At 45.6% G+C, this 23,272-nt stretch overlaps 1 protein-coding gene across 1 annotated transcript in view; it reads left to right on the top strand.

The window, feature by feature from the left end:
* Positions 1-5,726: 5,726 nt before the first annotated feature.
* adarb2 (adenosine deaminase RNA specific B2 (inactive)) overlaps positions 5,727-23,272 on the top strand; it is a 154,857-nt gene continuing 137,311 nt past the window's right edge. The window contains exon 1 of the mRNA XM_034560360.1: positions 5,727-5,832. Within this exon, the coding sequence (XP_034416251.1) occupies positions 5,727-5,832 (106 nt within the window). The remainder of the gene's footprint in view (positions 5,833-23,272) is intronic.

The following is a 23,272-nucleotide window of genomic DNA, read 5'->3' as shown; positions in this document are numbered from 1 at the left end:
ACTTTTATTCTATTCCATTCTCTCCTTTCTCCTTTCCTGTCTTTCACTGATAAGGCCCCCGAGCCCCCTCACCACAGAACACAATGACTCCATTGTGCCAAACCACAGAGCTGATAATGTTATGCGACATTAAGGGCAATGATGTTAGTTCCCATTCAGGGAGACATTCTGATTTGGAATGTGGACTCACAAAGAGCGCCGTAACATTCAATGCTCTCAGGAATTAAAGAGTCCGATATTAAATGCGATCGCCATCGATCTGCACCACCGCGAAGCATTTTATTACCCTGCTTGCTCTCTCCAGTTAGGCAACGATGAACTAGTATAGCGGCTATATTATGGAGATGGACTTTAATGATGACCTCATTAACTCACACATTTACAGTTGCACGTTTCAAGTCGCCACCCGACGCCGTGTTTTGCTCCCAATCCGTTGATTTTGAAAGCCACCTTTCTGCAGCGGCCTAAAAAACACTGAGAATTCCCAATGTCACTCAGCTCCTCTCAAGTAGAAACTCAATTGTTTTGTTTTTTTCCCACTCTTTTTTTTAATGTATAATTATATTCATATTCCCCTGAACGCTGACCTGCGGGGGGGGGGGGGGTGGGGGGGGGGGGTGGGGGGTAAAAAGTGGGCTATTTCAGAGCTGTCAGTACAACGTCTTTATCTTCGCTCTCCAAATGTTGGGGTCAGCCAAGACTTGACGCTCGGCAGACAATTCTCCCAAAGACCTAATGTGATTAATGGGTGTCACTTAAGAGGGGCGGGGCGGGGTTGAGCGAGAGAAAAGAAGAAGTCATCCAAGGGAGATTGTTGCCGAAGAAAAGGTACGCTGGCGGCACTTCGTCAAACCGGGAAGCGAGGATTGAGCCTCGCCTGCCGGCGTGCCGTGCAGAATGAGATGTTCAATGTCACTTTCAAAGTTTGAAAGTGCGGAGCGAAGAGTTTTTCAACCGGCAATTAGAACGCTTTGTGTTGGTAATGTCCGCAAGGTGCATTAAGGAGTAGTGCTTCCTCAAATTCCTGACACCACTCAAAGAGTAAGAAATACAAATATTGAAATGCATTCTCTGGTGTACTTCCAATTTTGCAATATTGCCTCCATTCGCTGTCCGCCACTGGTGGAAAGGCCCCGTGCATATTGTTTTAAAGCCGTAGAGTGTGCTGTCACAGATGTCCTTGCTTGTCCTTCTCTTCTGTTCTGCCGGCATTCGCAGCCTCTGGGAAGTGAAAGCATCCCGTTTTGGATCCAGGGAGGAAGACCCACTATTCCACCTGCTGTTAAACATTTGTTTGTCTTGTCTCTTAATGTAGTCAGCTTGTGTTCACAGCTGGACCTCGGCTTCCTTATTCACTGTGCAAGAAAAGCACTTTGTCACAAATGTCACTGCCTCTGCTCATTGAGTTGTTGTTTTTTCACACTTCGACAACATCCTATAAATTTAAAGTATGTAGCTGATTAAAAATTCCTGCCACCTGTTTGATGCGTCTGCGTCTTGGTGGAATCCGCCGGCAAACGCGCCGTGTTGTTTATGCAGATCTTGGATATGGATTGTGGAGATAAAGATGTTGTCATAGTGAAGAAATACGCTTGTTTCTTTATTATTTTATTTGATGCAGTCACTTAGGTTATTAATGTGTGGCAGGCTTAACTGGGGACTGACTGTTTATACCATTACCTTAAAGCACTGGTTCCCCTTTCTTTTGTGACCCTCCGGGTTATTTAGGTTGCACGCATCATGACCCGATTCTTAACCGTGACACGGGAACGTGCGGTCCCTCAACTCAAGTTGCGTGGTCGTCCGTGAGTTGACTAAAAGATGTAATGATGCAAAAATGGAACTCTTTCCTAAAATGACAAGGAACGTCATCTATTCCCCGAGCCAGAATCGATATAACTTAAATCAGGACCGGTCAACTTTGACACTGGGAATCTGGATGCTCGTCAGTGCTGTGTGTGTGTGTGTGTGTGTGTTGGAGACGTCAGTACTGAAAACCTCTGGACGGAATTACTGTGAGTTTCTCTGGAAAGAAAATGTACTTTTTAAATGTACTCACGATAAAAAAAGAAAGTGGGTTTAGTAAGTTCAGGTTTTGTTTTTCGTGGTGCTTTATTTCTGACATTGAAGAAGTCTAAATCCTGCCCTGACCTTCCACTGACTGGATATTACAGAAAATGCTGTGGGACACTGTACAAAAAATATGATCGGGAGCCTGCATGTAATATTGAGTTAATTGACTTAATATTGAGCTATTCATCTGGAGAACATATCTCTCAATTATTTTACTCATCTTAATTATGGCCTAACGTTGCAGAATGTAGGAGGACGATAAATAAATGATGGGAACGATTCATTTTTTCTTTCTTTTTTTGCAGGGTTAAGTCGTATTGCAATGCCTTATTTTAAAATGTCACAAAGAGATCACGAAACAATCATATCGTATGTCTAATAAAACCGAATGGACGCCAAGTTGTTGGAGCCTGAGAAAGAAATAACAGTTAAATCACAGCATTTTGATGAGGGAGCAACAGGTGCATCACCATGGAGACGGTCCTACCTCCGTGAACTGTTCTGATAATGAAAATGGCAGAAAGCGATCAAAGTCTGCAAATGAAGAGCGCTGCGAGAGGCAGACCAGCAATTTATTCCTTTCCAGGGAAAAAAAAAAAAAAACGCCACGCTACATCAAATGTAAAGGAGAAGAAGAAAATAATGAATGTGCACGACCGGCGTGCTGATTGGCCTCCTTATCTTAGATTGCAGGCGTCTGATTTGACGGTGGGAAAGAAGGAGTCGTTGCCGTGTATTTGCAGCAATCTCAATTTAAATCAAACTCTTTAATCCGCAGATGTGACATCAAACTAATGCCAAGTGTCGCGCCAAATAAAACACAGAAACGGAGAGCACGTTCCATAACTCCTGGGCCAAAACACACATCCTTTTTTTTACAATAACACACCGGTGGTATTAATTCATGGCCAATTCCTGAAATTGGCACAATCATTTTTTTTTATTACTGATTTGTCGTCAAGCCAGCCCCTGATGATTCACATCCTTGAGTCCGAAATCAATTACGAATTACCAAATTACAATCATCAATTAGTCGATTAACATAAAATGAATCTTAAAATATTTTGATAGCTGTTAAAATAATTGGGGTCACTTTTTTCACATTTCTCCGTCTTCTGGTTTGGGAATGTTGGTCGGACAACACGATCTACTTGAATATATATATATATATATATATATATATATATATATATATATATATATATTTCTTTACCATTTATTAACAAAAATAGGGTCAGTTTATAACCAAAACAAAAAAATAATGAAACAAGTAGCAAGTTTCTTGCAGAACCCAAAATCCGCAGTCATGCCTTGAATATGATTACCGCCGCTGTGGCATGTATTTAACCTTGGAATTCCATTTTGACTGACATTGACCATTGTCATACAGCTCATGCAGCAAGTTGAACACATACAACGCCGTTAATTTGTTTTTTTTCTGGAAGCACTGTTTGAATGAGTCATGTTGACAAATCCGTCTCCTATCTCCCGAACTTGAAATATGAAATGCACTTTGCTGCTTCTGTTTACCCCGACGCAAACTTTTCAGAATGTGGTGGGGAGCTCCGCGCAGCTGTGCGTTCAAGGTCCCGCGGAGGATGTGAGTGCGACGGTTCCCGCGTCGACCCGTGTGCGGAAGAGCATATTAGTGATAATAATGGAGATAACCAAGGTTAGTTAGCACTTAGCATCCATCCCACTGACCTTGCTGTGTGTGTGTGTCTAACCTGTACCTCTGCCCCACCCAGTCTGTTTGCTGTTATCTATGTATGCCCCCCCCCCCCCAACACCCCCGCTAGCACACCTTCATTACTGCCCCAGATAGTGGCATTGGCAACTTGTCACTTGTATTGATTTCTCTTAAACTGCAATTTACATGGATATTTGTGGGCGTCCTGAGGGCAGGCTGCAGCGTGGCGGACAGCCACCCTCTCTCTCTCTCTCTCTCTCTCTCTCTCTCCCTCCCTCCCTCTCTCTCTCCCTCTCTCTCTACCCCCCCCCCCCCCCTCAGGCGGTAGGAAATGTTTCCACCCAACAACAGAGCCTCAAAGTGACTTTTCAATCTGACATCAGCAAATGGGTCATTGTTGGAGCTTTTTTTTTCTGCAGATGCATTTTACTTTGTTACGTGAACCTAAAAAAGGGTGAGTGCTGGCGAGGGTAAAGGAGAATGGATTGTAAAAAAAAATTCAATATGTCCTTTTTTTCTGCACATGCCAAAAACACAACGTTAAATGAACTAAAACATCAAAGCAGCTGCAGAAAACCAAAGTCAAATTGTGAGTTCGATAAGGCCCGAACAGATCCGCTTTTCACGTGTATTTTTATTTATTTTCACTGAACGAGTCCGGCAGTTGTAACACACCTCCACAGTGGAAATAAGACAACAACCTCCAGCCTGGAAAGCCATAAATGCTTTCTGAGAGCCTTCGACTCCTTTCCACCAACGCCTCAAGCCTCAAACTTTGTCGCTGCAACACAATGTCAGAAGAGTTTTTGCCTCCTGTGCTGAAGGTCACCTGTAATACCCCCCCCCCCCCCCCCACACACACACACACACACAGGATTTTCAAAATAAAAGACACATTTGGTCACATATGCTGTAGTGAACTACCAAAGCTAGGAAATTGAACAGAAGTTGCCTGAAACTGCATATCAAAGATGCATTTGATGTGACTTTGTGCTAATTGAGCATTATGAATCTCAGAGTAATCTCCCTCTGTGGGTGACTTTAGAACAGAGAGAGAGGGACTTTATTTTAGATCGGTAATCCTGCAATGAAATTAAATTATAAATCCCAATTCTCAGTCGACGCACAAGGAGAGGGGAAGGAGGAGGAGGATTCATCGAGCAGAAGGACTCTACATATGAAGGAGGAAAAACATCCATCCTTCACTGCACATCCTGTTCTCTCAGTCTCCAAGTGTGTGGCGAGTTTGCAGCGGGCTGGACACATGTAGGTACATATGTAATAACCATATTTAAGCTGCAAAACATCCGACCTGCTGAAGTGCCCTTGAGCCAAGTTCCCTTACCAGGCTGACCTCTGACCCCTCCCCTGTGGGGGGGCGGAAGAGAACCAACTTCCCCTGCAGTGCGAAAAGAAAAGAAAAAGAGAGGAAAAAAAAGTAGGACTGAAAATGTGAAGAAGAAGAAAAAAGACGACGGAAAAAGAGAAAGAAAAAAAGAAGAAGAAAAAGGCAGCGGGTGAATAAGGGGTGCGAGTTGGTGGGTGTCGCCGGTGATGTCACACCTCCCAGACAGCCACGATTGGCCCCTAATTAGAAAGCTCGGCAGCAAATAGATAAGCGTCCTGCATGATTGAATCCAAAGTGATGCCCAAATGTGTGCAGAGGCGCGGAGGCGAACGGGGCGCCGGTGTCAGTGCTGCTGAGAGCTGCCGCGGAGCGGGAGGCGAGCCGGAGTTTTCCGAGGTGATACAAGGAGCAGCGAGAGGGGTAACAACAACAACAAAAAAGAAAGAACGAAAACAACAACAACAACACGCACACAAGGAGGGACCGAACATATATTCCGAGAGTCCTACGTCAACCCCAGAGGGACGCTGCGTTATCAGAGAGCGGCGCAGGCTGACGCGAGACAAGTACAAAGGGGGAGTCGAGCCGCCGAGTCCAAGTTGTCGCTCCGCGCTGATGGCGTCGGTACTTGGGAACAGCAGCGGCCGCGCGTCGGGGGCTCAGAGCGGGCAGGTGAAATGCAAGCTGAAGAGGAAGCGGAGGAGGCGATCGAAGAGAAAAGGTACAACTTCACAGCGCTTTATTGTAACAATGTGTTTCATTTTTTTTTTTTTTTTTTTTTTTTTTTTTTTTTTTTTTTTTTTTTTTTGTTTTTTTTTGGGGGGGGGGGGGGGGGGGGGGGGGGGGGGAGGGGGGGGGGGGGGGGAGGGGGGGGATCCCAGTGTGTGAGAGAGCAGAGGTCGTGCGCACCTTGGCGGGGCATCGGAGCGCACGGCGAGCTGGCTCTCCTTCCTCCCCCCCCTTCCCCCCCCCCCCCCCCCCCCCCCGCATCTCGCTTCGCCGCGGCTTGAGTTCGAGCCCCTTGAAAAGACTGGGAACGTGCGAAACGTGGAGGAACGATTTCCTTCAAAAATGACGCATTGTTTTTTCATTTGTTTCACCTTTTCAAAGTGAAGTTGCTGCCGGTGTGTATTTCTCCCTTTTTTTGTTTTTCAATTTAAAAAAAGAAAAAAAAACCTCTATTGTCTCGGACATCAACGAGCACAAGGACGAAAAAGAAACGACCCGTCGGCTTATTAAACACAAGTTTGAACGCGCGTTTCCTCTGATTTTTGAAAAGCACCCGCGCGCGACGCGTGTCCCCCCGAGCCGGGTTCAACTTCATCACGGCACCTTTTTTAAATTTCTTTCACGATTTTTCAACCTTCGTTTCCTATTCGTGACTTAAATATTTCAAAAATATTATATAAAGGAAAAGCCATGCCCCACATGCACTGTAATGAAACTGCATGATTTTTATAAAATTATTATTTTGTAAAGAAAGCACTTGAATATCAATGCCACATACTGTACATGTTCATACTAGCATCCTAAAACTTTTTCCCCCGTCGCCTCAAACTATTTGTGCCTCATTTAGAGACTTGAACCCCGGAGCTCTGAGCTGTGCCTCATCCAACTACACTGAACAAGTCACAAAGCTTGACAAACTGTTCGGGGCCTTTCAGCATGAAGAGAAAGAGCCAGTTGGTTACGTAATACTTCATAATAATATTTAATTTCCCGTTTAATTATATCTGCGTCCATTCCTGAGCTAGAATCGCCCAAAATGCAGCAGGAAAGAGCTCCCCATCTAATGAAGAAGTGTGTATTAGTTGGTGTGTTAAAAGCCCTCAGACAAGACCAATTCCTTGCAACAATTAAGCGACTAAAACACAACAAGGGTGCAAGGTTTTCTCTGAGGCCCCACCGAGACGGATGCCCGATCCCCTGCGTGGTTCCCTGCCCGGCAAAACCTGCAGGAAGGTTCTCCGTTCCTTTTGCCCACGGCAACCGCTGTGGGGAAGAAAAAAAATCTAACAATGCATAGCACTCTGACTGTTCACACACTCTCCAGCTTTTATTTTTTGGTCCTTTTTAAAATAGTCCCAATCCACCGCAGAGCGGTGTTCACTGTTAAAACATGTACCCGTGTTTGCAGAGTCATGTTAACTTATTTGATATTGTGCCCCACAGTGAGAAAGTGACATTTAAAAAAAAAAAAAAAAAAAGATTGGGGAGGAAGTTGAATGAAGCGTTCCGCACTGAGAAGCTTCACAGCCTCGAAAGAGGTGCTCCATCCCTCTGCTTTTGGTTCTCTCGGTTCTTTTCTGCGTGCTCTTTTTTTCTTCACCCCCCCCCCCCCCCCCCCCCCCCCTCAAAAAAAAAAGCCCAAGCGCCAAAACGCTTCTTTGCTCCGCCACAAAAACACTCCCAGAAATGTATTTTTCTTTGTATTCTCCCCCCAAACCCTCGAAAAAAAAAAAACAGAGCGGATCTAAATAAAGAAAGCAATGAGACATTTATTTTTCATCAATCTGTATCCATAAGAGATGAGAGCACCGCTGCATGCGTCGCCCGTGCCTGACTGTGCTGACGTGCCACACTGTGGAATATGGAGGAGCGCGTCGGCCGCCGCTGAACGCACGACAAACTCCCATAAACACTTTGCACTCGTCATCAAACTGCAAACAGACAACCGCACCTCATTTCCATAGCCTCTTGATTTTTAATAGTCCAAGTAATTGAGACAAGGGAGACAATACATAAAATATGGCGCACAGGCAAATGTATTTACATAATGGAAACGGCAGAATTGGTTCCACAACATTAGGCATTGCATATGAGTATCACGAGAACAGTGCGCGCATTAGCCGGCGGGCCTCCGCGGCGTGCTTCCCCAACGGCTAATTTATCAGCGCCGCTGATTCATTCTGATAACACGGGACATTAGGGGGCCGGTTCAGGGGCCGCCCGTAAATGAACTGTGTCTTTGTGGAAGTGCCGAGGGGCCGCTGACTCCTCCGAACGCTGCAGGAGGTGGACTCAGTGTGCTGAAACATTCAGAGTCAGATCTCCTCTTCCTGTTTGAATATGTGTGTGTGTGTGTGTGTGTTTATGGAGGAGAAATACAGATTTGACACATTTTTTCTTGACCACAAATCAAGCAAAGCTGAGCATTTTATTATTTTTATTTTTTAAAAATTGGTTTCATCCTTCAAGTGCCAACTGATTATCATCTCGAGATTTCACACAATTATTTTCATAGACCTCAAGGTAAAATACCCCCCCACACCCAAAAAAAGAAAAAGGCACAGAGGGATTATTGCGTGGCATTTTAAACTTAATCCCTGGAAAAAGCTGCAGATTATTTGTAGATGGACTCGCTAAAACCTATGTGTGTATTCAAAAGGTTGTAAGCAGATTCCTCCCCAAAACTCACTATTCATTTTATTTTTTTATCTTTTATTCCCGCACCCCTCGTCCCAACTCCTCTTTGCAATCGTCCGGCTGCAGAGTGCAAACCAAATCTCTTTCGAACAAAGATTACAAGGCCCACAATTGCTAGAAATCACACACTTTGCTAAATTCATCATCTGTGGCCTTATTTGTATTTTTGTATTTTTCAAAGCTCTGTCTCTGTTGCTCTTCACTCCGTCTTCCAGCCGGCGTCGCTTCAGACAGACACGCACATCGCTCTGCGTTCGCTTGCACTCCCGTGTTTGTCTGACCCGTGTCACCACCACCTAGAAGGACCCCCCCCCCCACACACACACACACACACACACACACACATAAGGCACGTGCAGCGTATCTGACCCTTAATTAATCACAGCCTCGGGATTCACGGTTACGTCCCTTAAGCGTGTCCTTTTTTCCTCTCTTTTTTTTGGAGATGTGTGACAGTCCAGTGATGCACAGGAGCTTCTGAGCGAGTGTCCACTGTCAGTAAAGTCAGCGTATTACCCCCCTCCCCCCGCTATGCTTTTTAAACTGTGGCGTACGTGAGACTTGTTTCCTTGTCTTTTAGCCACAGTGCATTTTTACATTTAATTTTCCATGAACAAAAATAAGCAGAGCAGAGATTTATGGAGCAACATTCTTTTTTAACAACCACACTTATCACCCCGTTCTCTCGGCGTACAGTACAGTATGTCAGTGTATCATCAAGAGCGGGGGTGGGGGGGCGTGAATAACACAAGAGTGTAATTTATGTAGCAATTACGGGTTTACACTCGTCCCTGGCGAGGTGGCGGCAGAGGGGTCGAGTGTGGGCCGACTGGGGGTGGGGACGCAAGTTGAGGCAGGAGGAGAAGAGGATGGGGGATGAGGGTCAGCGCCTTCTGGCGTCCGAGGCTCCCGCTTTTAGAGAGGCAGGTTGGTGGGGGGGGCATCAGCGTGACAGACAAGTCGATCCGAGTCGAGCCCCCTTCGTCGCTCCGAGAGCGAGAGGACGCACCGGTTGCTCAGTATCACTCGCCTCCAGGACGTGTCGAGGTGAGGGCAAAGGTCGGGCTGCCGAGGCCGAGCAAGGCCTCGAACTCCGTTAGGATTTTAGAATTGTGAGAAGAGAACAGTAAAATAAATCCTGTGTTGGTTTAACCAGTGAGGTATGCCTTTCTTGGCGGTTGCTGCCGGTGACACTATATATTGTAATTTAAGGATTTTTTATTAGAATTTTTTCTTTAGTAGATGGGTCTCCTTCAAGTGCCGCGCAATTTCCACACGCCGTCTCCCGGAGCCTGAACAACCGCGCCGATGAACAAAGCTAGATGTGAGTCATAAAAGAATAATACCGATAAAAGTAGTGTGCTCGGTGCAGGATAATGCAGCGGGGAGAGCTCATTGAAAAGTAGTCGCACTCGAGCCACAATGGTGTCCCCACTCTGTTGTTTGTTGAGGAGGCTGATCTGTGTGTGGCTGTCGTTGAGAATCTAACCTGGTTAGCGATGCCAGCGTCTACGCTTGTGCACCGTCACAGTACAGTATACTCCCTCTCTCTCTCTCTCTCCGCAGTGGTTCAGATTTACATGCAGAATGTATTCATTAACAGGGGGGGGGGGTCACCCGTCCTGTGTGCGGCGGGGAGGGACCGACGGAGATGCATTTCACAGAGATGTGAAGTCTAGTTTCAGCCCCCCCCTTCTGTCACGCTTGTTTGTGTTTGTGCTGATAACCGCATTTAGAGCTGCGACAAAAAATGAGAGAGAAGAGAAAAAAAAAGAGAAAGGGGAATAAAAAATGTAAAAAAAAGAGAAGAAAAACGCCGCTGGCATTTATGAGGTTAATGAAGGTCAGCGCCGACAGGAAACGCTCCTCCGCGTGCGCACGCATGGGCTTTGTGCATTTACAGGCGCTCCCTGATTAAGGCTAGCAGTGGAGTTGGCGGTTTAGGACACGGCGTCCTCTAACTGACTGAACGTTTAGCTGAGGGAGAAAGAACGGAGAGAAAAAAAAGAGGTTATTACTACTGACTGTGCTCTCTTGAGGACAGCTGATAAAATGACCAAGGAAAGAAAAAAAAAGGAATAGCACAACTTTAGTACATTAGCATAATTAGTAATTATCTCTTAATAGTCCCTCTTGGCTCTTTGGAGCCCGGCAGTGAGGAATTGTACTTAAAGTTCAGGCGGGGAAAACAAATTTGGTGCCAACGAAAGTCTCCTCCGCATCGGGCGCCTCGGTCGGGCCGTGGAGGAAGTGAATCACGAGGGTACGAAGGGAAAAAAGAAAGCCCAGATGCAGATTTGTAAAAAATTCAGAAGGTGACACTTAAGTTAATTAGCCTTTTGTTTGATGACTCCCACAGTTGGAGAGATATTACTCACACCACAAATAACTTGTTGCACTTGTTGCCATGGCGACAGAACACCGACATTTAATTGCGTTCGTCGTGTGCTGCGCGCCATCATCCGCAACAGCTTTCAAAACATCAACTACTTAAGGGGAGACCTCCGAGAACCGCCATACATACATAATACATAATACAGTTGAACTAACGTATGTGGGAGTGCCGAGGGAAGAGTGGATCAGATGGCGTTCGTGTGTGTGTGTGTGTGTGTGTGTGTGCCTGTGTGTGGAAGCGCCGCTCGCAGCGAGCTGTCAGTCCTCATGAACGGAGACGCGGCGAGTCAGCAGCATTACGGCGTCCTGTCAAGTGTTGGTGTGTCTGCAGGTCAGAGAGAGAGAGAGAGAGAGAGAGAGGAGAGAGAGAGAGAGGAGAGAGAGAGAGAGAAGAGAGAGAGAGGAGAGAGAGAGAGGAGAGAGAGGAGAGATAGAGAGAAAGAGAGAGTCTTTGTTTTGGCAGCAACAGCTTTCACTGTTTTGTGGTTGTTGTCATCCGGCTGTACCTTCTTTGTTTATTAACAACAGTCAGCAGCGGTTCCCAACTTTATTTTGCTGCTGACCTCTTATTTTGAAAGGGGGTTGCAAGTGCAACGATCCTTTTTCATTCATCAATTAATCTGATGATTATCTTCGTGAGTACTCCCTTGATCTTGCGGTCAGTAATAATTAGAAATACCCTCCACCAACCGTTCAAAATCCCTAAAAGCATTCAGTTAACAATAGCGTAAGCAGCCGCATTCTACAATTTGTGTTTGTAATTTTTGATTGGAAAGTGACTCCAGTTGATCATTTGAAATAAAGCTTGCTTATTTATCTTTCTACGACAAAACTGGTTGATTCTGCTCAACTCTGAATCAATGTTGTCGGCGGTCACAAAAAGGGGATTTCTTTTCTTTTCTTTTTAAATTTTTTTTTTTTTTTTTTTTTAAAAGGAAGATATTGAACAAAAAGATGATGTTAAATCATATCCTCCAAATGGACCTGATGATGTATAATGTTGTATGTGCATGTTCACGGCTGTCTCAACCACAATGTTCAATTCTAGTGGAATATTAACCGGAAAATAAAAGCTATTTTCAGCCCAGAGTTGGAAGGTGCGTTACGGTCCCAACCAGAAGGTGCAGGGTCGACCCCACGAAGCTTTGGGAGCAGAAACCTGCAGCGATGCGCAACTACAACGAGGACTCGGTTTAACAAATGTTTGGTAGAATCGTCTCAAACCGACAAAATATACAAGTATTATTATTATTAAAGGAGGACATGTCATCCTGTCCCCACAGAGTATTATGCCCCTGAATGTCTCCTCCAGGTGTAAAAGAACATCTCCTATTCAGGCCTGGTCTTGCATCATGACAGCCGGCTTCAAACAGAAACGTCATCAGCCAGCGAAGGCTTTAGCTCCACAAAGCTCAACACCAAGGAGCTGTTGATATTTATTTTTACTATTTAAGCATGCTATCCGGACAAGCTCACATCTAATCTGAAGCACTGCCAACAGCGTGGGAGCCCCTCCCCCCTCCCCCCTCCACCACACACATCATGGTGGAAAAACATTTCTCCAGTTTATGATCCTAATTAGCTCTAACTGTGCCATCATCCCTGAGTCATCATGCCTGGAGAGAGGCCAGATCATTTGACGGTCCGCAGTTTCACACTTTCTTCATCCCTCTCTCTCTCTCTCTCTCTCTCTCTCTCTCTCTCGTTCCCTCTCTCTCCGCTTTCATTTTCTTCCCGTCTCTCGTTTCTGCAGCGTGTACACACACACAAACACACACACACTCTGTTATTGTTGTCCTCCGGCTCGCTCGCTCGTGTGTATTCACGGCACGGTGGTAGCTGCTACTTTGAAAAGGGGCATATTTCATGAGTGGAAAATAGCTAAAAAAGGTGTAAGAATTTGAGCACCAAAGAAAATAAAAATAAAAAAAACTTTTCTTTCCTTCTTCTTCTGTTTTGTTGTTGCCATAACGTGTTCAGCTTTCATTTGTTCACTTAAAGTGACAAAGGCGTGAACAGCCCTGCATGGCGGACGAATGCTGCCCCGTTGACTTAAACCTTCGCGCCCGACGCCGTGCCTCAGGCACACGGCGGCTCGAGTGGCCCGTCTGCTGTGCTGACACAGCAAAGTTAACACTGATACCCCCGCCTCATATGGAATAATGAAATTGGATGAAGCAGCTTAACCGCGCCGTCCCTTCTCTCACCATCAGACTGGGTGCCTATTTGAGATAACGTTAATGAAGGGGACTTTAGCCAAGAATAGGCGCGTCTTATTGCTGGGGGGGGGGGGGGCTAACAGCATTTATTTCCATTAATAAGATGGAGAGCTTTCACAAGAGCGGCCTCTCCTGAGGGCTCTCTCCGGAGGTCTGAGAGAAGCCTACACCTTGACAACCTCGGAACAAGTTCATTTCAGCGGAAGACACGCTGCGGCGTGCGATCTGTGGAAGGAACTCGTCTTAACCTTGACGTGGCTCCACGCAACTTGGGCCGAGGCGGACACTCCATCACCGTAATCACCGCTGTCCATCCGTAATATATCTTTTTGAGGTGATTAATATGAATCGGAGCAGCTTGAGAAGCTGGTACCTTTGCTCTGTCAGCACTGTAGTACGGGTTCCGTGACTACTGTACTACTGTAGCTCGTGAGCGCTTTAGCCTGACATGCTGATGCTAGCAGCTTATGTTTATATATATATATATATATATATATATATATATATATATATATATATATATATAGACCGTATGAGAAGTGGATGTGACTGCGATTCTAAAGTTTTTTGGAGCCCGAAGTGACACAAGAGGGTGGAGCACCTCCAAGTGCACCTGAATGTAGTTAAGGGACCACAACAATTACAATTAACCGGACAACGCCACGGTAGCAACCTGTCAATCACCAGGCAGCCTGCCCTAAAGCATGGTTTTATTTATGGTCTTTTTTGAGTGAGAAGTATAGGGTAATTTTCTCATCGACTTTTATACAATCTGACTTCCTTTTGCAACCAAAGGAGTCGCCCCCTGCTGGCAATTAGAATAAATGCACATTTAAGGAACTTCAGCATTGCATTTAAGTTTCAGACCTGGAGGTTGCCGCCTGCTTAGAGCAGATAAACACTTTTGGGGGGGGGGGGGGGGGGGGGGGGGGGGGGGGGGGGGGGGGGGGGGGGGGGGGGGGGGGGGGGGGGGGGGGGGGGGGGGGGGGGGTGGGGGGGGGGGGGGGGGGGGGGGGGGGGGGGGGGGGGGGGGGGGGGGGGGGGGGGGGGGGGGGGGGGGGGGGGGGGGGGGGGGGGGGTTGTCCTGCTAGAAATACAGACACAATCCACCAACCTCTAGAATTGTGGAAAATCCAATGCTCGACATGTGAGGCGTCGCTAAGATGTGATTGGCCATCACCGTTCAGAGGAGGGTTTAGAAAACAGTCACTCGTGTCTTTATTTAATAGGCAATAACCCTATGATGATTACAGCATTATATGATGTGGTACGCACCATGGGGTTAGCAATGCATTATCTCTGTGCAGCAAAGAGGTCTGTGTCATGAACTCCATTACGATACCTGTACACAGAATGCTTTCTGTGCACTGTGATATTTCCACCAAAGGGTCAAGATAAATAATATCTCTGCCATAAACACATCTCTGACACCGGTTGACTCGCGTGAATGGTAAATACACCCGGCGCATATTAGATCTGTTGTGGCTGATGGAATTGCCTAATGGCAGATTAGTGCATTGATAATGATGAGCGTCCTGGCTGCTGCATTATTCTGCTCACACGGCAGCGTTAAATAACAGTAAATCCTCTCTCATCCATCGATTCCAGCATCCTTTTATGGGCTCCTTCTAGGAGAGACCGACGGGCTTATCTGGCAATCCTTTAAAAGGTATTTATGAAAAAAATAAAATCCTTGCCTGCATTAACTCCGTCTGATGTGCTGTGCATCACACGGAGTCGGACGGCGATGGGCGAGCCAAGAGTTTACTATACCTCTGGGGCCGATCCGAGTGATATGAGGAGTACTGTATTCCAAGTTTCTTAACAGTCACACAGTGTGGTGTTTACCCCCCCCCCCCCCCTTTCGCCTATCCTGATTTTGATTTGTACAGCTTGAAGTGGTGGAGCGTAATAGATGTGTTTGCATTCCGCGAAAAGACAGAGAGTTCCAGTCACTCAGCCGTTGCCTTTGATAGCTCAGAGCCTATTTGGCCTAGCCCAGATAAGGCCTGGGTATACATCGAGTCGGATACAGCTGGATTGTTTGTACACACATGGTGCTTTGGCACTGGTCTGCTTGGATTGGCTTTGGCACGGTGGAGAGTTTCACCCCCTCCCCCCACACACCTCACTTCACTGTCGGTGAAGGGGTAAAGGGTGCGCAGGACCCGAGGCTACGAATGTTGCCTCGCGTAAAGGACAAAGACAGAGGACGCCTCTGGGCCCAAAGAGTCCCCGACACGCTGGCACAGATGAACCTACATCACCACCATTCCAGATTTAGACACGAGGTATACTGTGCAAGTCCCCATGCGAGGTATGTCTCGCATGGGGAAAAAGAAGCCCTGCTGCACATTTGTAGGGAAGCAGACTTATCAGCTGCTCACACAGATTTGCCTCAGTTCATCTCGCATCTGTCTTCCATGTCTCTGAGTAATGGTGGGAAATAGTTTTAACACAAACAACTTCAAATGTCAGACCTGCCAGGGATGTAAACATATGTGTTGATATTGTTTGGATAGGAACAGAAAACGTGCGCTAAACTGTCTGAGCAGCATGCAACTTTTTGTAGTTTCATCTTGCGACAGGAAACAAGGTTCCTCCTCAATAAACTTTCAATCAGTTATTGTCAAATTATCGGGCACATTTGTTGGGCTTAAAGCTGAACAGATGATGGAGTTGTTACTTTGATCTCATGATTTATATTATTTAAGCCACAAATGTCTTAGCACGTTAAAATGGTGATGATGGTGCTCAGAGGAAATGTTCACTACCTGCTGGTCCCCAAAGCTCAAATCAGGTTTTCCTCAATAAGGTACATGGTGGACTATATTATATATATATATATATATATGTAAAAGGAGCATACGTAACAGCGTCGAATGCTTTAGAATGTAAAATGACACAATGTACTCGATACTTAACTCAGACTGTAAGATCAGCCCTTATCTGGAATACATACAAAATTCAGAATCAAATGAGAATGTTGCGAAATAAACCGATATAGCTATAGATTCATTTATTTTTATTTTTTTTTGAAGGCGTGAAAGGACTCAAACGTGACTTAAGAGCCAGGTGCAGGTTTTCATAAAAACGTTAACATTCCAATGCAGTTTAATCACCCTCAAAGTTGAACTTGTTACAGTCGACACTGAGTGGGAGAGTCACGGGAGGAAGTACCACAGGGCTGTTGCACCGCCGCACGTGTTGGTAACGTTGATTAAACGCAGCATTGACTTAAGGTTAATGCTTTCCAAAACACACGTGATCTCTTAAATGTCCGGAAACAACAACGGAAATCAAACAATCATCAGTTGCACTGCTCGCCAGGGTTCCATCGGGGGAGCTTCCTGTGAGGCCCGTTTGGTTTGTGGCGGCCGGGGAGAGTGGGCAACCGGCATTAATGATAATAGCCCCGACGATAGCAATGATAATCCTCCCGTTATTCCTGCAGAGTGCCCGCCGCGCTTTGTTCTCCGCTCCCCCTATTAGCGTGATGGAGCTTCATTTTAATTTGAATGGACCCATCGGTTGGATAAGGGGAGAAGCGCTCGCCCGCTTACGTGCGCAGACGTCTGTTGGAGAGAAAGCGAGCATTGGGGAGGAGACGCATGTGCGGGAAAGGGTGTGTGTGTGTGTGTGAGCACACACACACCCACACACACTACACACTGTCTGTGCTCCCAAACAAAGACACAACAATAGAGAAGTGGCCGCAGGTCAAGGCGGTGACCTGTCTGGGCTGCCGGTGCTATTATCTTCCCGGCACCTGTTCCAGGGGAGTTTCTCCTCACCGCCAGCCACAGCTGAGGCTTCAAGAGGACTTCACAGGACACGTTGCTATTCGCTTCAGCGGCTTCAAGTCGAAGAGACAGGTTGAACTCCAAACAATTAAAGCAGATCAGATGAATTGCGAGGTTGAGATGTCTACTGTTAGTTCCATATTTACAAGAGGAAGTGGCTGAGGAGGGAAGAAGACCCTGCTTATTTAAATAGTTGAACAAAAGTCTGCTCTTCTTCTTTAATCGGTAAAGTTTCCTCACCTGTCAAAGGATCATGGAAATGTGCGGCTGAATTGCCAAAGCCGACAATGGAAGCTGGACTCCATCTTTAATTTGATGATCCTAGTTTTGTGTGTGTGTGTTCTTTTACGTAATCAGTCAAATTCTTAATGAATTCCCCCCTTTTACATAAAGCCATTCAAACTTTTGTTGACCGGAGAGTCTTCTGTGGAATGATAACCGTAGATTATTTCTCATTTCTCTTTCGCATCCCCGATAATTACGATTCGATTCTCCTTAGTGAACTTAGTCGGTCGAATTGGACGGAACATCTTAACAAAATAGTTGTCAAATGTGTGGTTCTGATTGTAACTCCATCGCTGTACAGGAATGTAAAGCGGCCACTGCAGGAACATGTGCACTGAAGATACTGTATCCAGTGTGTACTGGAAGACAGATATGTGTTGTTAGTTGACCCTGAGTTTGTACTGGCTCCCTGTGGCGCAGTTTGAGTTAGTCCAGTCCCGGCCTGCTGTTGAATGGGCCGAGCGTGTAAACAAGGCTCTCTCTGTGTGGGTAGTTTGTCATCGCTGTGACTCCAGGGCTATCTAAATAGCAGCAAGCGGGTAGCGTTAATCATCTCATTCATCCTTACCAGGGTGAGAGATGGATGCCCGACCGGTCCACCGGGTCATGAGTTATCACCCACCAGGGGCTGCCGGTTCATACAAAGGTCAAAGGGCTATTTGTCTTCAGGCATGGATTCCTGTCTTTGTAGGCCTTCTGCTGCGCACACACACACACACACACACACACACACACACACACATACATATACGTACACACACATGCTCCCACTCAAAGCCGATTACCTGAGGACTCCGATTCCTGCATGCATTTATTAGTTTACTTTATTTCTTTAATGCGTTTATGTTTGAGCTATTTTCTGTTTTCATAATTTGTGAAGTTCACACATCATGTTTGATCATGTCTTTCAGTTGTGCTGTTCTCAATGCACTCAATGTTTTGCGGCTTTCAAGGGCTTACCAATAATAATAATAATGTGTTGCTTTATGAGACTCGATGCACTTTATGAGACTCGATGAAGTTGCCTATTTGCTTTCTTGCCGAGAGTACAGAGTGAAGATCATCACCACCAATGTGTGTGCGCTAAATACACACATGCATGTGGGCTATTAGCTTAGCTTAGCATAAAGACTGGAAGCATATAGGAAAACAGCTAGCTGTACATGAAATATAAAACCCTACCAGCTCTGCTTATTTTGACTAATTTTAACAACAAAATACATGAAATGTTGTTTGTTGATAGTCACTGGACCAGAAAATAGGCAGTTACAACATGTAACTCCATGTCATAAGTTTTTACATTTCTCACACCTGTTCAGTAAATATACAGCTAACATCAGTATCCGCTTAGCTCAGCATAAATACTTGAAACAAAAGTAGTAGAGGAGATATGAACATGTCAATTAGGTGGATGGCGTTACAGTTGGACAGGTCCCCCCAGTTAAAAGCCTTCTTGCTCGGCTGAGTTGTATTTATCTTTTTGGCAAGAAAGAGCATTTCCCAAAATGTTGAAATATTTCTTTCCAAGGGAATGAATTAGATGCTTTATGTGCCATTAGCATCAACTAATCAAATCAATTCAACAGTGCTCGTGTTAATCTTCCTTAATCCTCCCTATTGTGCATTGTCAATCATCTATGCAGACGATGTCCCTGTGTTATCATATTAACGATCCCGTGCCAACAAATGGAACAATAACGTGTCATTTCAACCATATGAGCGTACTATAATATTCAAGGTTTAGATACAACCCCTACACTTCCTGGGCAAACCTAAAGAAAAAAAAGATCAAAACAATATATAAGGAAAGTAGGCTGCCACTTTGTCCATCAGGAGACCCGACTCATTCACCAGCGAGCATCATCGGTTAGGAAAATGATGGTTTTCTGCACCACCCTTTAATCGTCAATAGCGAATAGCAATGCATTACAATGGGAAAACGTCAGCGTGCAGAACTCTAATGTCTAATAAGGAAAACAATGATACGTTTGTTTTTTGGGTGTCACAAAGTGCTTTACCATAACAATATTCGCTCTCAGCAATCACCCGCAGACGTCCCGGCCGTGAGTCGGAGCGGCGTTATGTAATGAGTCAGAGGGCATATGGATTGGCTCTTTGTTGGACTTGAGAATGCCTTCTCATTAGTCTGGCTACAGTAAAGAGCCAGCCAACCTGAATGGCGAACAGATTCATTGTCTTTCATTTCCACTCATTAGACTCCTTTAATGAAGACTGGTTTGCTCCGAGCGAGAATGTACCTTTGTAACACACAACTTAAACTCAGCCGCCAACATCACCTGCTCCGACAAGATAAAATAACATGAAACTTTATGATCGCCCGGGGGGGTAGTGTTGCAACATCGGCTCGTAATGAAGGATATGTTTAAGAAAAATAGGATTATCATGTGAATAGACCCCGAGTGGGGAGATGAATGAGCCCACACCAGCAATTTCAACATTAAACATGATAAGGAGGCACAGATAAATACGACCACAAAAACATGGCTAATTAATGCCATAAAAAAATAAATATGCTTTGTTTACTCTGAAAACATTTGGCAAAAAATAAATACATGTTCCAGAATCTCTTTGTATCAATCATTAACGGCATAAAAAAACGTATAAATTGATTTTACACACTAATATTTAAACAACTATGAGTATTTATTAATGGATTTATTAACATCCAAAACGTCTTATGATATATGAGGATACATTAATATAATATGATTACAACCACACTGCGTAATCAAGCATCCATCATTTGGATGTTATAGGTTGTTTACAAATATGAAAATGAACACACGTATTTTAAGCAAAACAGTTGATACCACACTGAGAGCGTGACCAATCTTCTGGAGCACGAATGATGTCGTGCGTTTCGTCAGGATACTCGAGCGCAGTGAGAAATCGTCCGCAGCCGGATTTGACGTCACCGCGTGTGAAAGTAGTCCCACACACACACACACACACACACACACACACACACACACCTGCTTGTCACCGACCGGCTTTTCTTGCCAAGATGGTTATCCGATCCTTATTGGCCGCGCACTCGGCCAAACTGCAGCCGTGTCCATTATGGCGCTCGGAGCAGGTGTGCCGGGACGCGGCGCTCCTCGATCACAATGCGGATCCGCTGCCGAGCGATCACATTTGTTCAATTTGGTCTCCTGCCTGAGACAAATGAACAGATGTCGACTGACTTCCCTTCCCGTGTGCTACTGCGGTCCTTGTTTACCACCTGACAGCCAGGGCGTCATACCTGAGCGGCTGCTTGAGACGAGCGCACGTCGTATTAGCGCCTTATTTTTTTAATTGGACTGACAATTGGCAGGAGACTCCGGTGGCGGTTACTTTGACGCGTTTCACTTTTTCTCGCCCTCTTTGTTCGAGCTAATCGACAGATTACTGCGCGATAGACGACGTGAGGTAGAAGGCCCGTGTCACGATCACATTCGCACACGTGTGCATGCGCGCACTTTTAAACATCTCACCCCCCTCCAGTGCTTTCACAGCCATCTATGTTCACCAGCTGGTTATTATTGCTAAAAATACGCTTATAAAACTGGTGTAGCCTGGCACCATCACGCCCTAATGACGGGAGTCAAGTGGCGCGCGGCTGATATGCCCTCACATGCGCGCTGTCACAAGCCATTTAATTGAACTTGAGAAAATGGGAGCCGGCATTGTTTTGCTCTAAGGCCCCCCCCCCCCCTCCGCACCACCACCTCGCCACACACACACACGCACACACACACATACACACCCCTTCTCGCCCTTTGCAAGTCGTTATGAACTAATATGCTGTCTTTATTGCCATCATCTCAGTGATCATGATAGTGTTCACGTAGTGATGATCTGATATTATCTCCCCTGCGTTGCCCCGTTCAGGCTGTATTCACCGTGATGTGTGGAAGGCAAACGCCAGCGTATTATTCAATGCTCATGGAAGGTTAACGACTGTTTGGATGTAATCAACTGTCAAAAATGGCGTAAGTAAACTCTGTTGAGTTAATGCCACGGCACACATGAGCTCTGGGAAATCACTCCTGTGTAATATGAAACACGGGCGTTTTGGCTTTATGGTTGTTTTTAATTCATCTGTTTTAGCGGCCTCTGTATATTAATGTTATTCTTCATTAGTGTCTGATGCTTTGGTCCGATGCCCCCCCAAAACCCGGTTCTAGGTGGGAACTGGTTCTAATTTAGTGGAAGAGGGAGTATTGATAAGGTCTGCTACCGGTACTTTGTAGTGAGATCTCTGCAGCGTCTCAAACTCACACACACACACACACACACACACACACACACACACACACACACACATACACACACACACACAGCGACTCCGGCTCGGTACAGCGAGAGACGTACATCCCGGCAGAGAGAAGGAAAAGATCCAGCGTGTGCGGCTACGTTTACCTCCAGTAGATGCTGAGAAGTCTCCTTGTCACAAATGCAATAAAAGCGAGGGAGGTAATAAAAGCAATTTCTCAAAAACAATTTGGCGAACAAGCACAACATAAATGTGCCGAAATGCTCAGTTTTCGACCACATTTGCCGAGCAGCCGTCCGTCCACGTCGACAGCCGGTAACCTTAGCCAAGGTAATCGCTTCGCCAAGTGTTTACATGCTAATGTAATGTCATATTTTGAAACTTCTTGTACTGCTGCTCAATAAATACTATTTGTTTACATGCAAGAATAATAAAGCAATGTCGATTTTCTTTTTCTCACAAAATAATCCAAAAGAACCAATAAGCAGAATCGATAAGGAACCAAACCGATAAGCAGTATCGATAAGAGTACTGGTATTGATGAAATCCTAATGATGCTCACACCTAGTAATGGTAAGTATTTAGTAATAATTAATACTTTCTATTTCTATTATTTCAGTTACAATACCAATATCGCTTGGATATGAAAGAGACTCTCAGAGAAGGAACCCTCTCACCTGGTGCATTATTAAGAATATTATGCTTACATTAAGAATGTAGATCAGAGCAGTTACAGTAATATTTGTGTGTGTGTGTGTGTATATACATACCATCATATCAGCGCTGCACCTGTGAGCATATTAGCGTGCAAACATTAGCACCCGACACGCTACTCTGCACCAAGTGGAGCCTCACAGAGCCGCTCGCTTTGCTGTCAATGTTACATTAAATTGGAGTAAATAATCTTTAGTTTGACCGGCACTTTATATTGAGTTTTGGGGAATTGTTTTGGCCAAATGTTGCTGTTGTTTTACACCGCGTTTCCCATAAACCCTCTCACATTCTATCTCAAACAGAAAGTGCCCCCCCTCTATTCTCTGTACTTATATTGTCGGAAACATTTCATATTCCCTCTGAACCTGAAGGACAGCAGCATCTTTCTGTGCTGTGCTACACAGCAATGTAACGTTTGCCTGCCAACTATTGCCACTGTCTCATGGTGCTGGCTTGCTTGCAGTAGTTATTATAATATATAGTAATTGTGATATAATTCGCTTGAGATGCTCAGTATAGCACCTTTTAAGTTCCATGGAGGGAGAACAAACTTGTTTCGTCAAAGCTGGAGTACACTGCATCCCGGTTTGAGTTACAATAACACTGCATTCCCATAAGGCACCTCTCCTGTTCCCCCTCCTTCAGAAGGAGGTCAGAGGTCAGCGCCGGCTCCTGAACAACAGTGTCCCGTTCAAGGACGCTTGCCAACACAGAGTGGAGCTCTGATTTTCTCTCCTCTCTAAAAGAAAAAAAGACAGAAAGCCCACAATTGTCCCACAAAACCAAAACCATTGTCTCCCTAATCCCACCTGCCTTTCAAGTGGTCACCCATCCACGTCTGTGAGCATGTACCCTGCACCGCCGCTGGGTACCCGGCTCACTGCCTCCGTGTCGAGAGAGGCTCCAGAGAGGGTCTACCGGGAGGAAAGTGGAGCAGTGTTTGGGTTTGCACGTGGCGGGTGGGGGCGGGAAGTGAGACCTGGATGATGGATGGAAAATAAAGGTGATTCCCAGAGAACTGTGTGTGTCTCTGTCCATGTG

This window comes from Cyclopterus lumpus, chromosome 20 (assembly GCF_009769545.1).
Source record: "Cyclopterus lumpus isolate fCycLum1 chromosome 20, fCycLum1.pri, whole genome shotgun sequence".
Lineage (NCBI taxonomy): Eukaryota > Metazoa > Chordata > Actinopteri > Perciformes > Cyclopteridae > Cyclopterus > Cyclopterus lumpus.
This window is presented reverse-complemented; position numbering and strand designations above follow the sequence as displayed.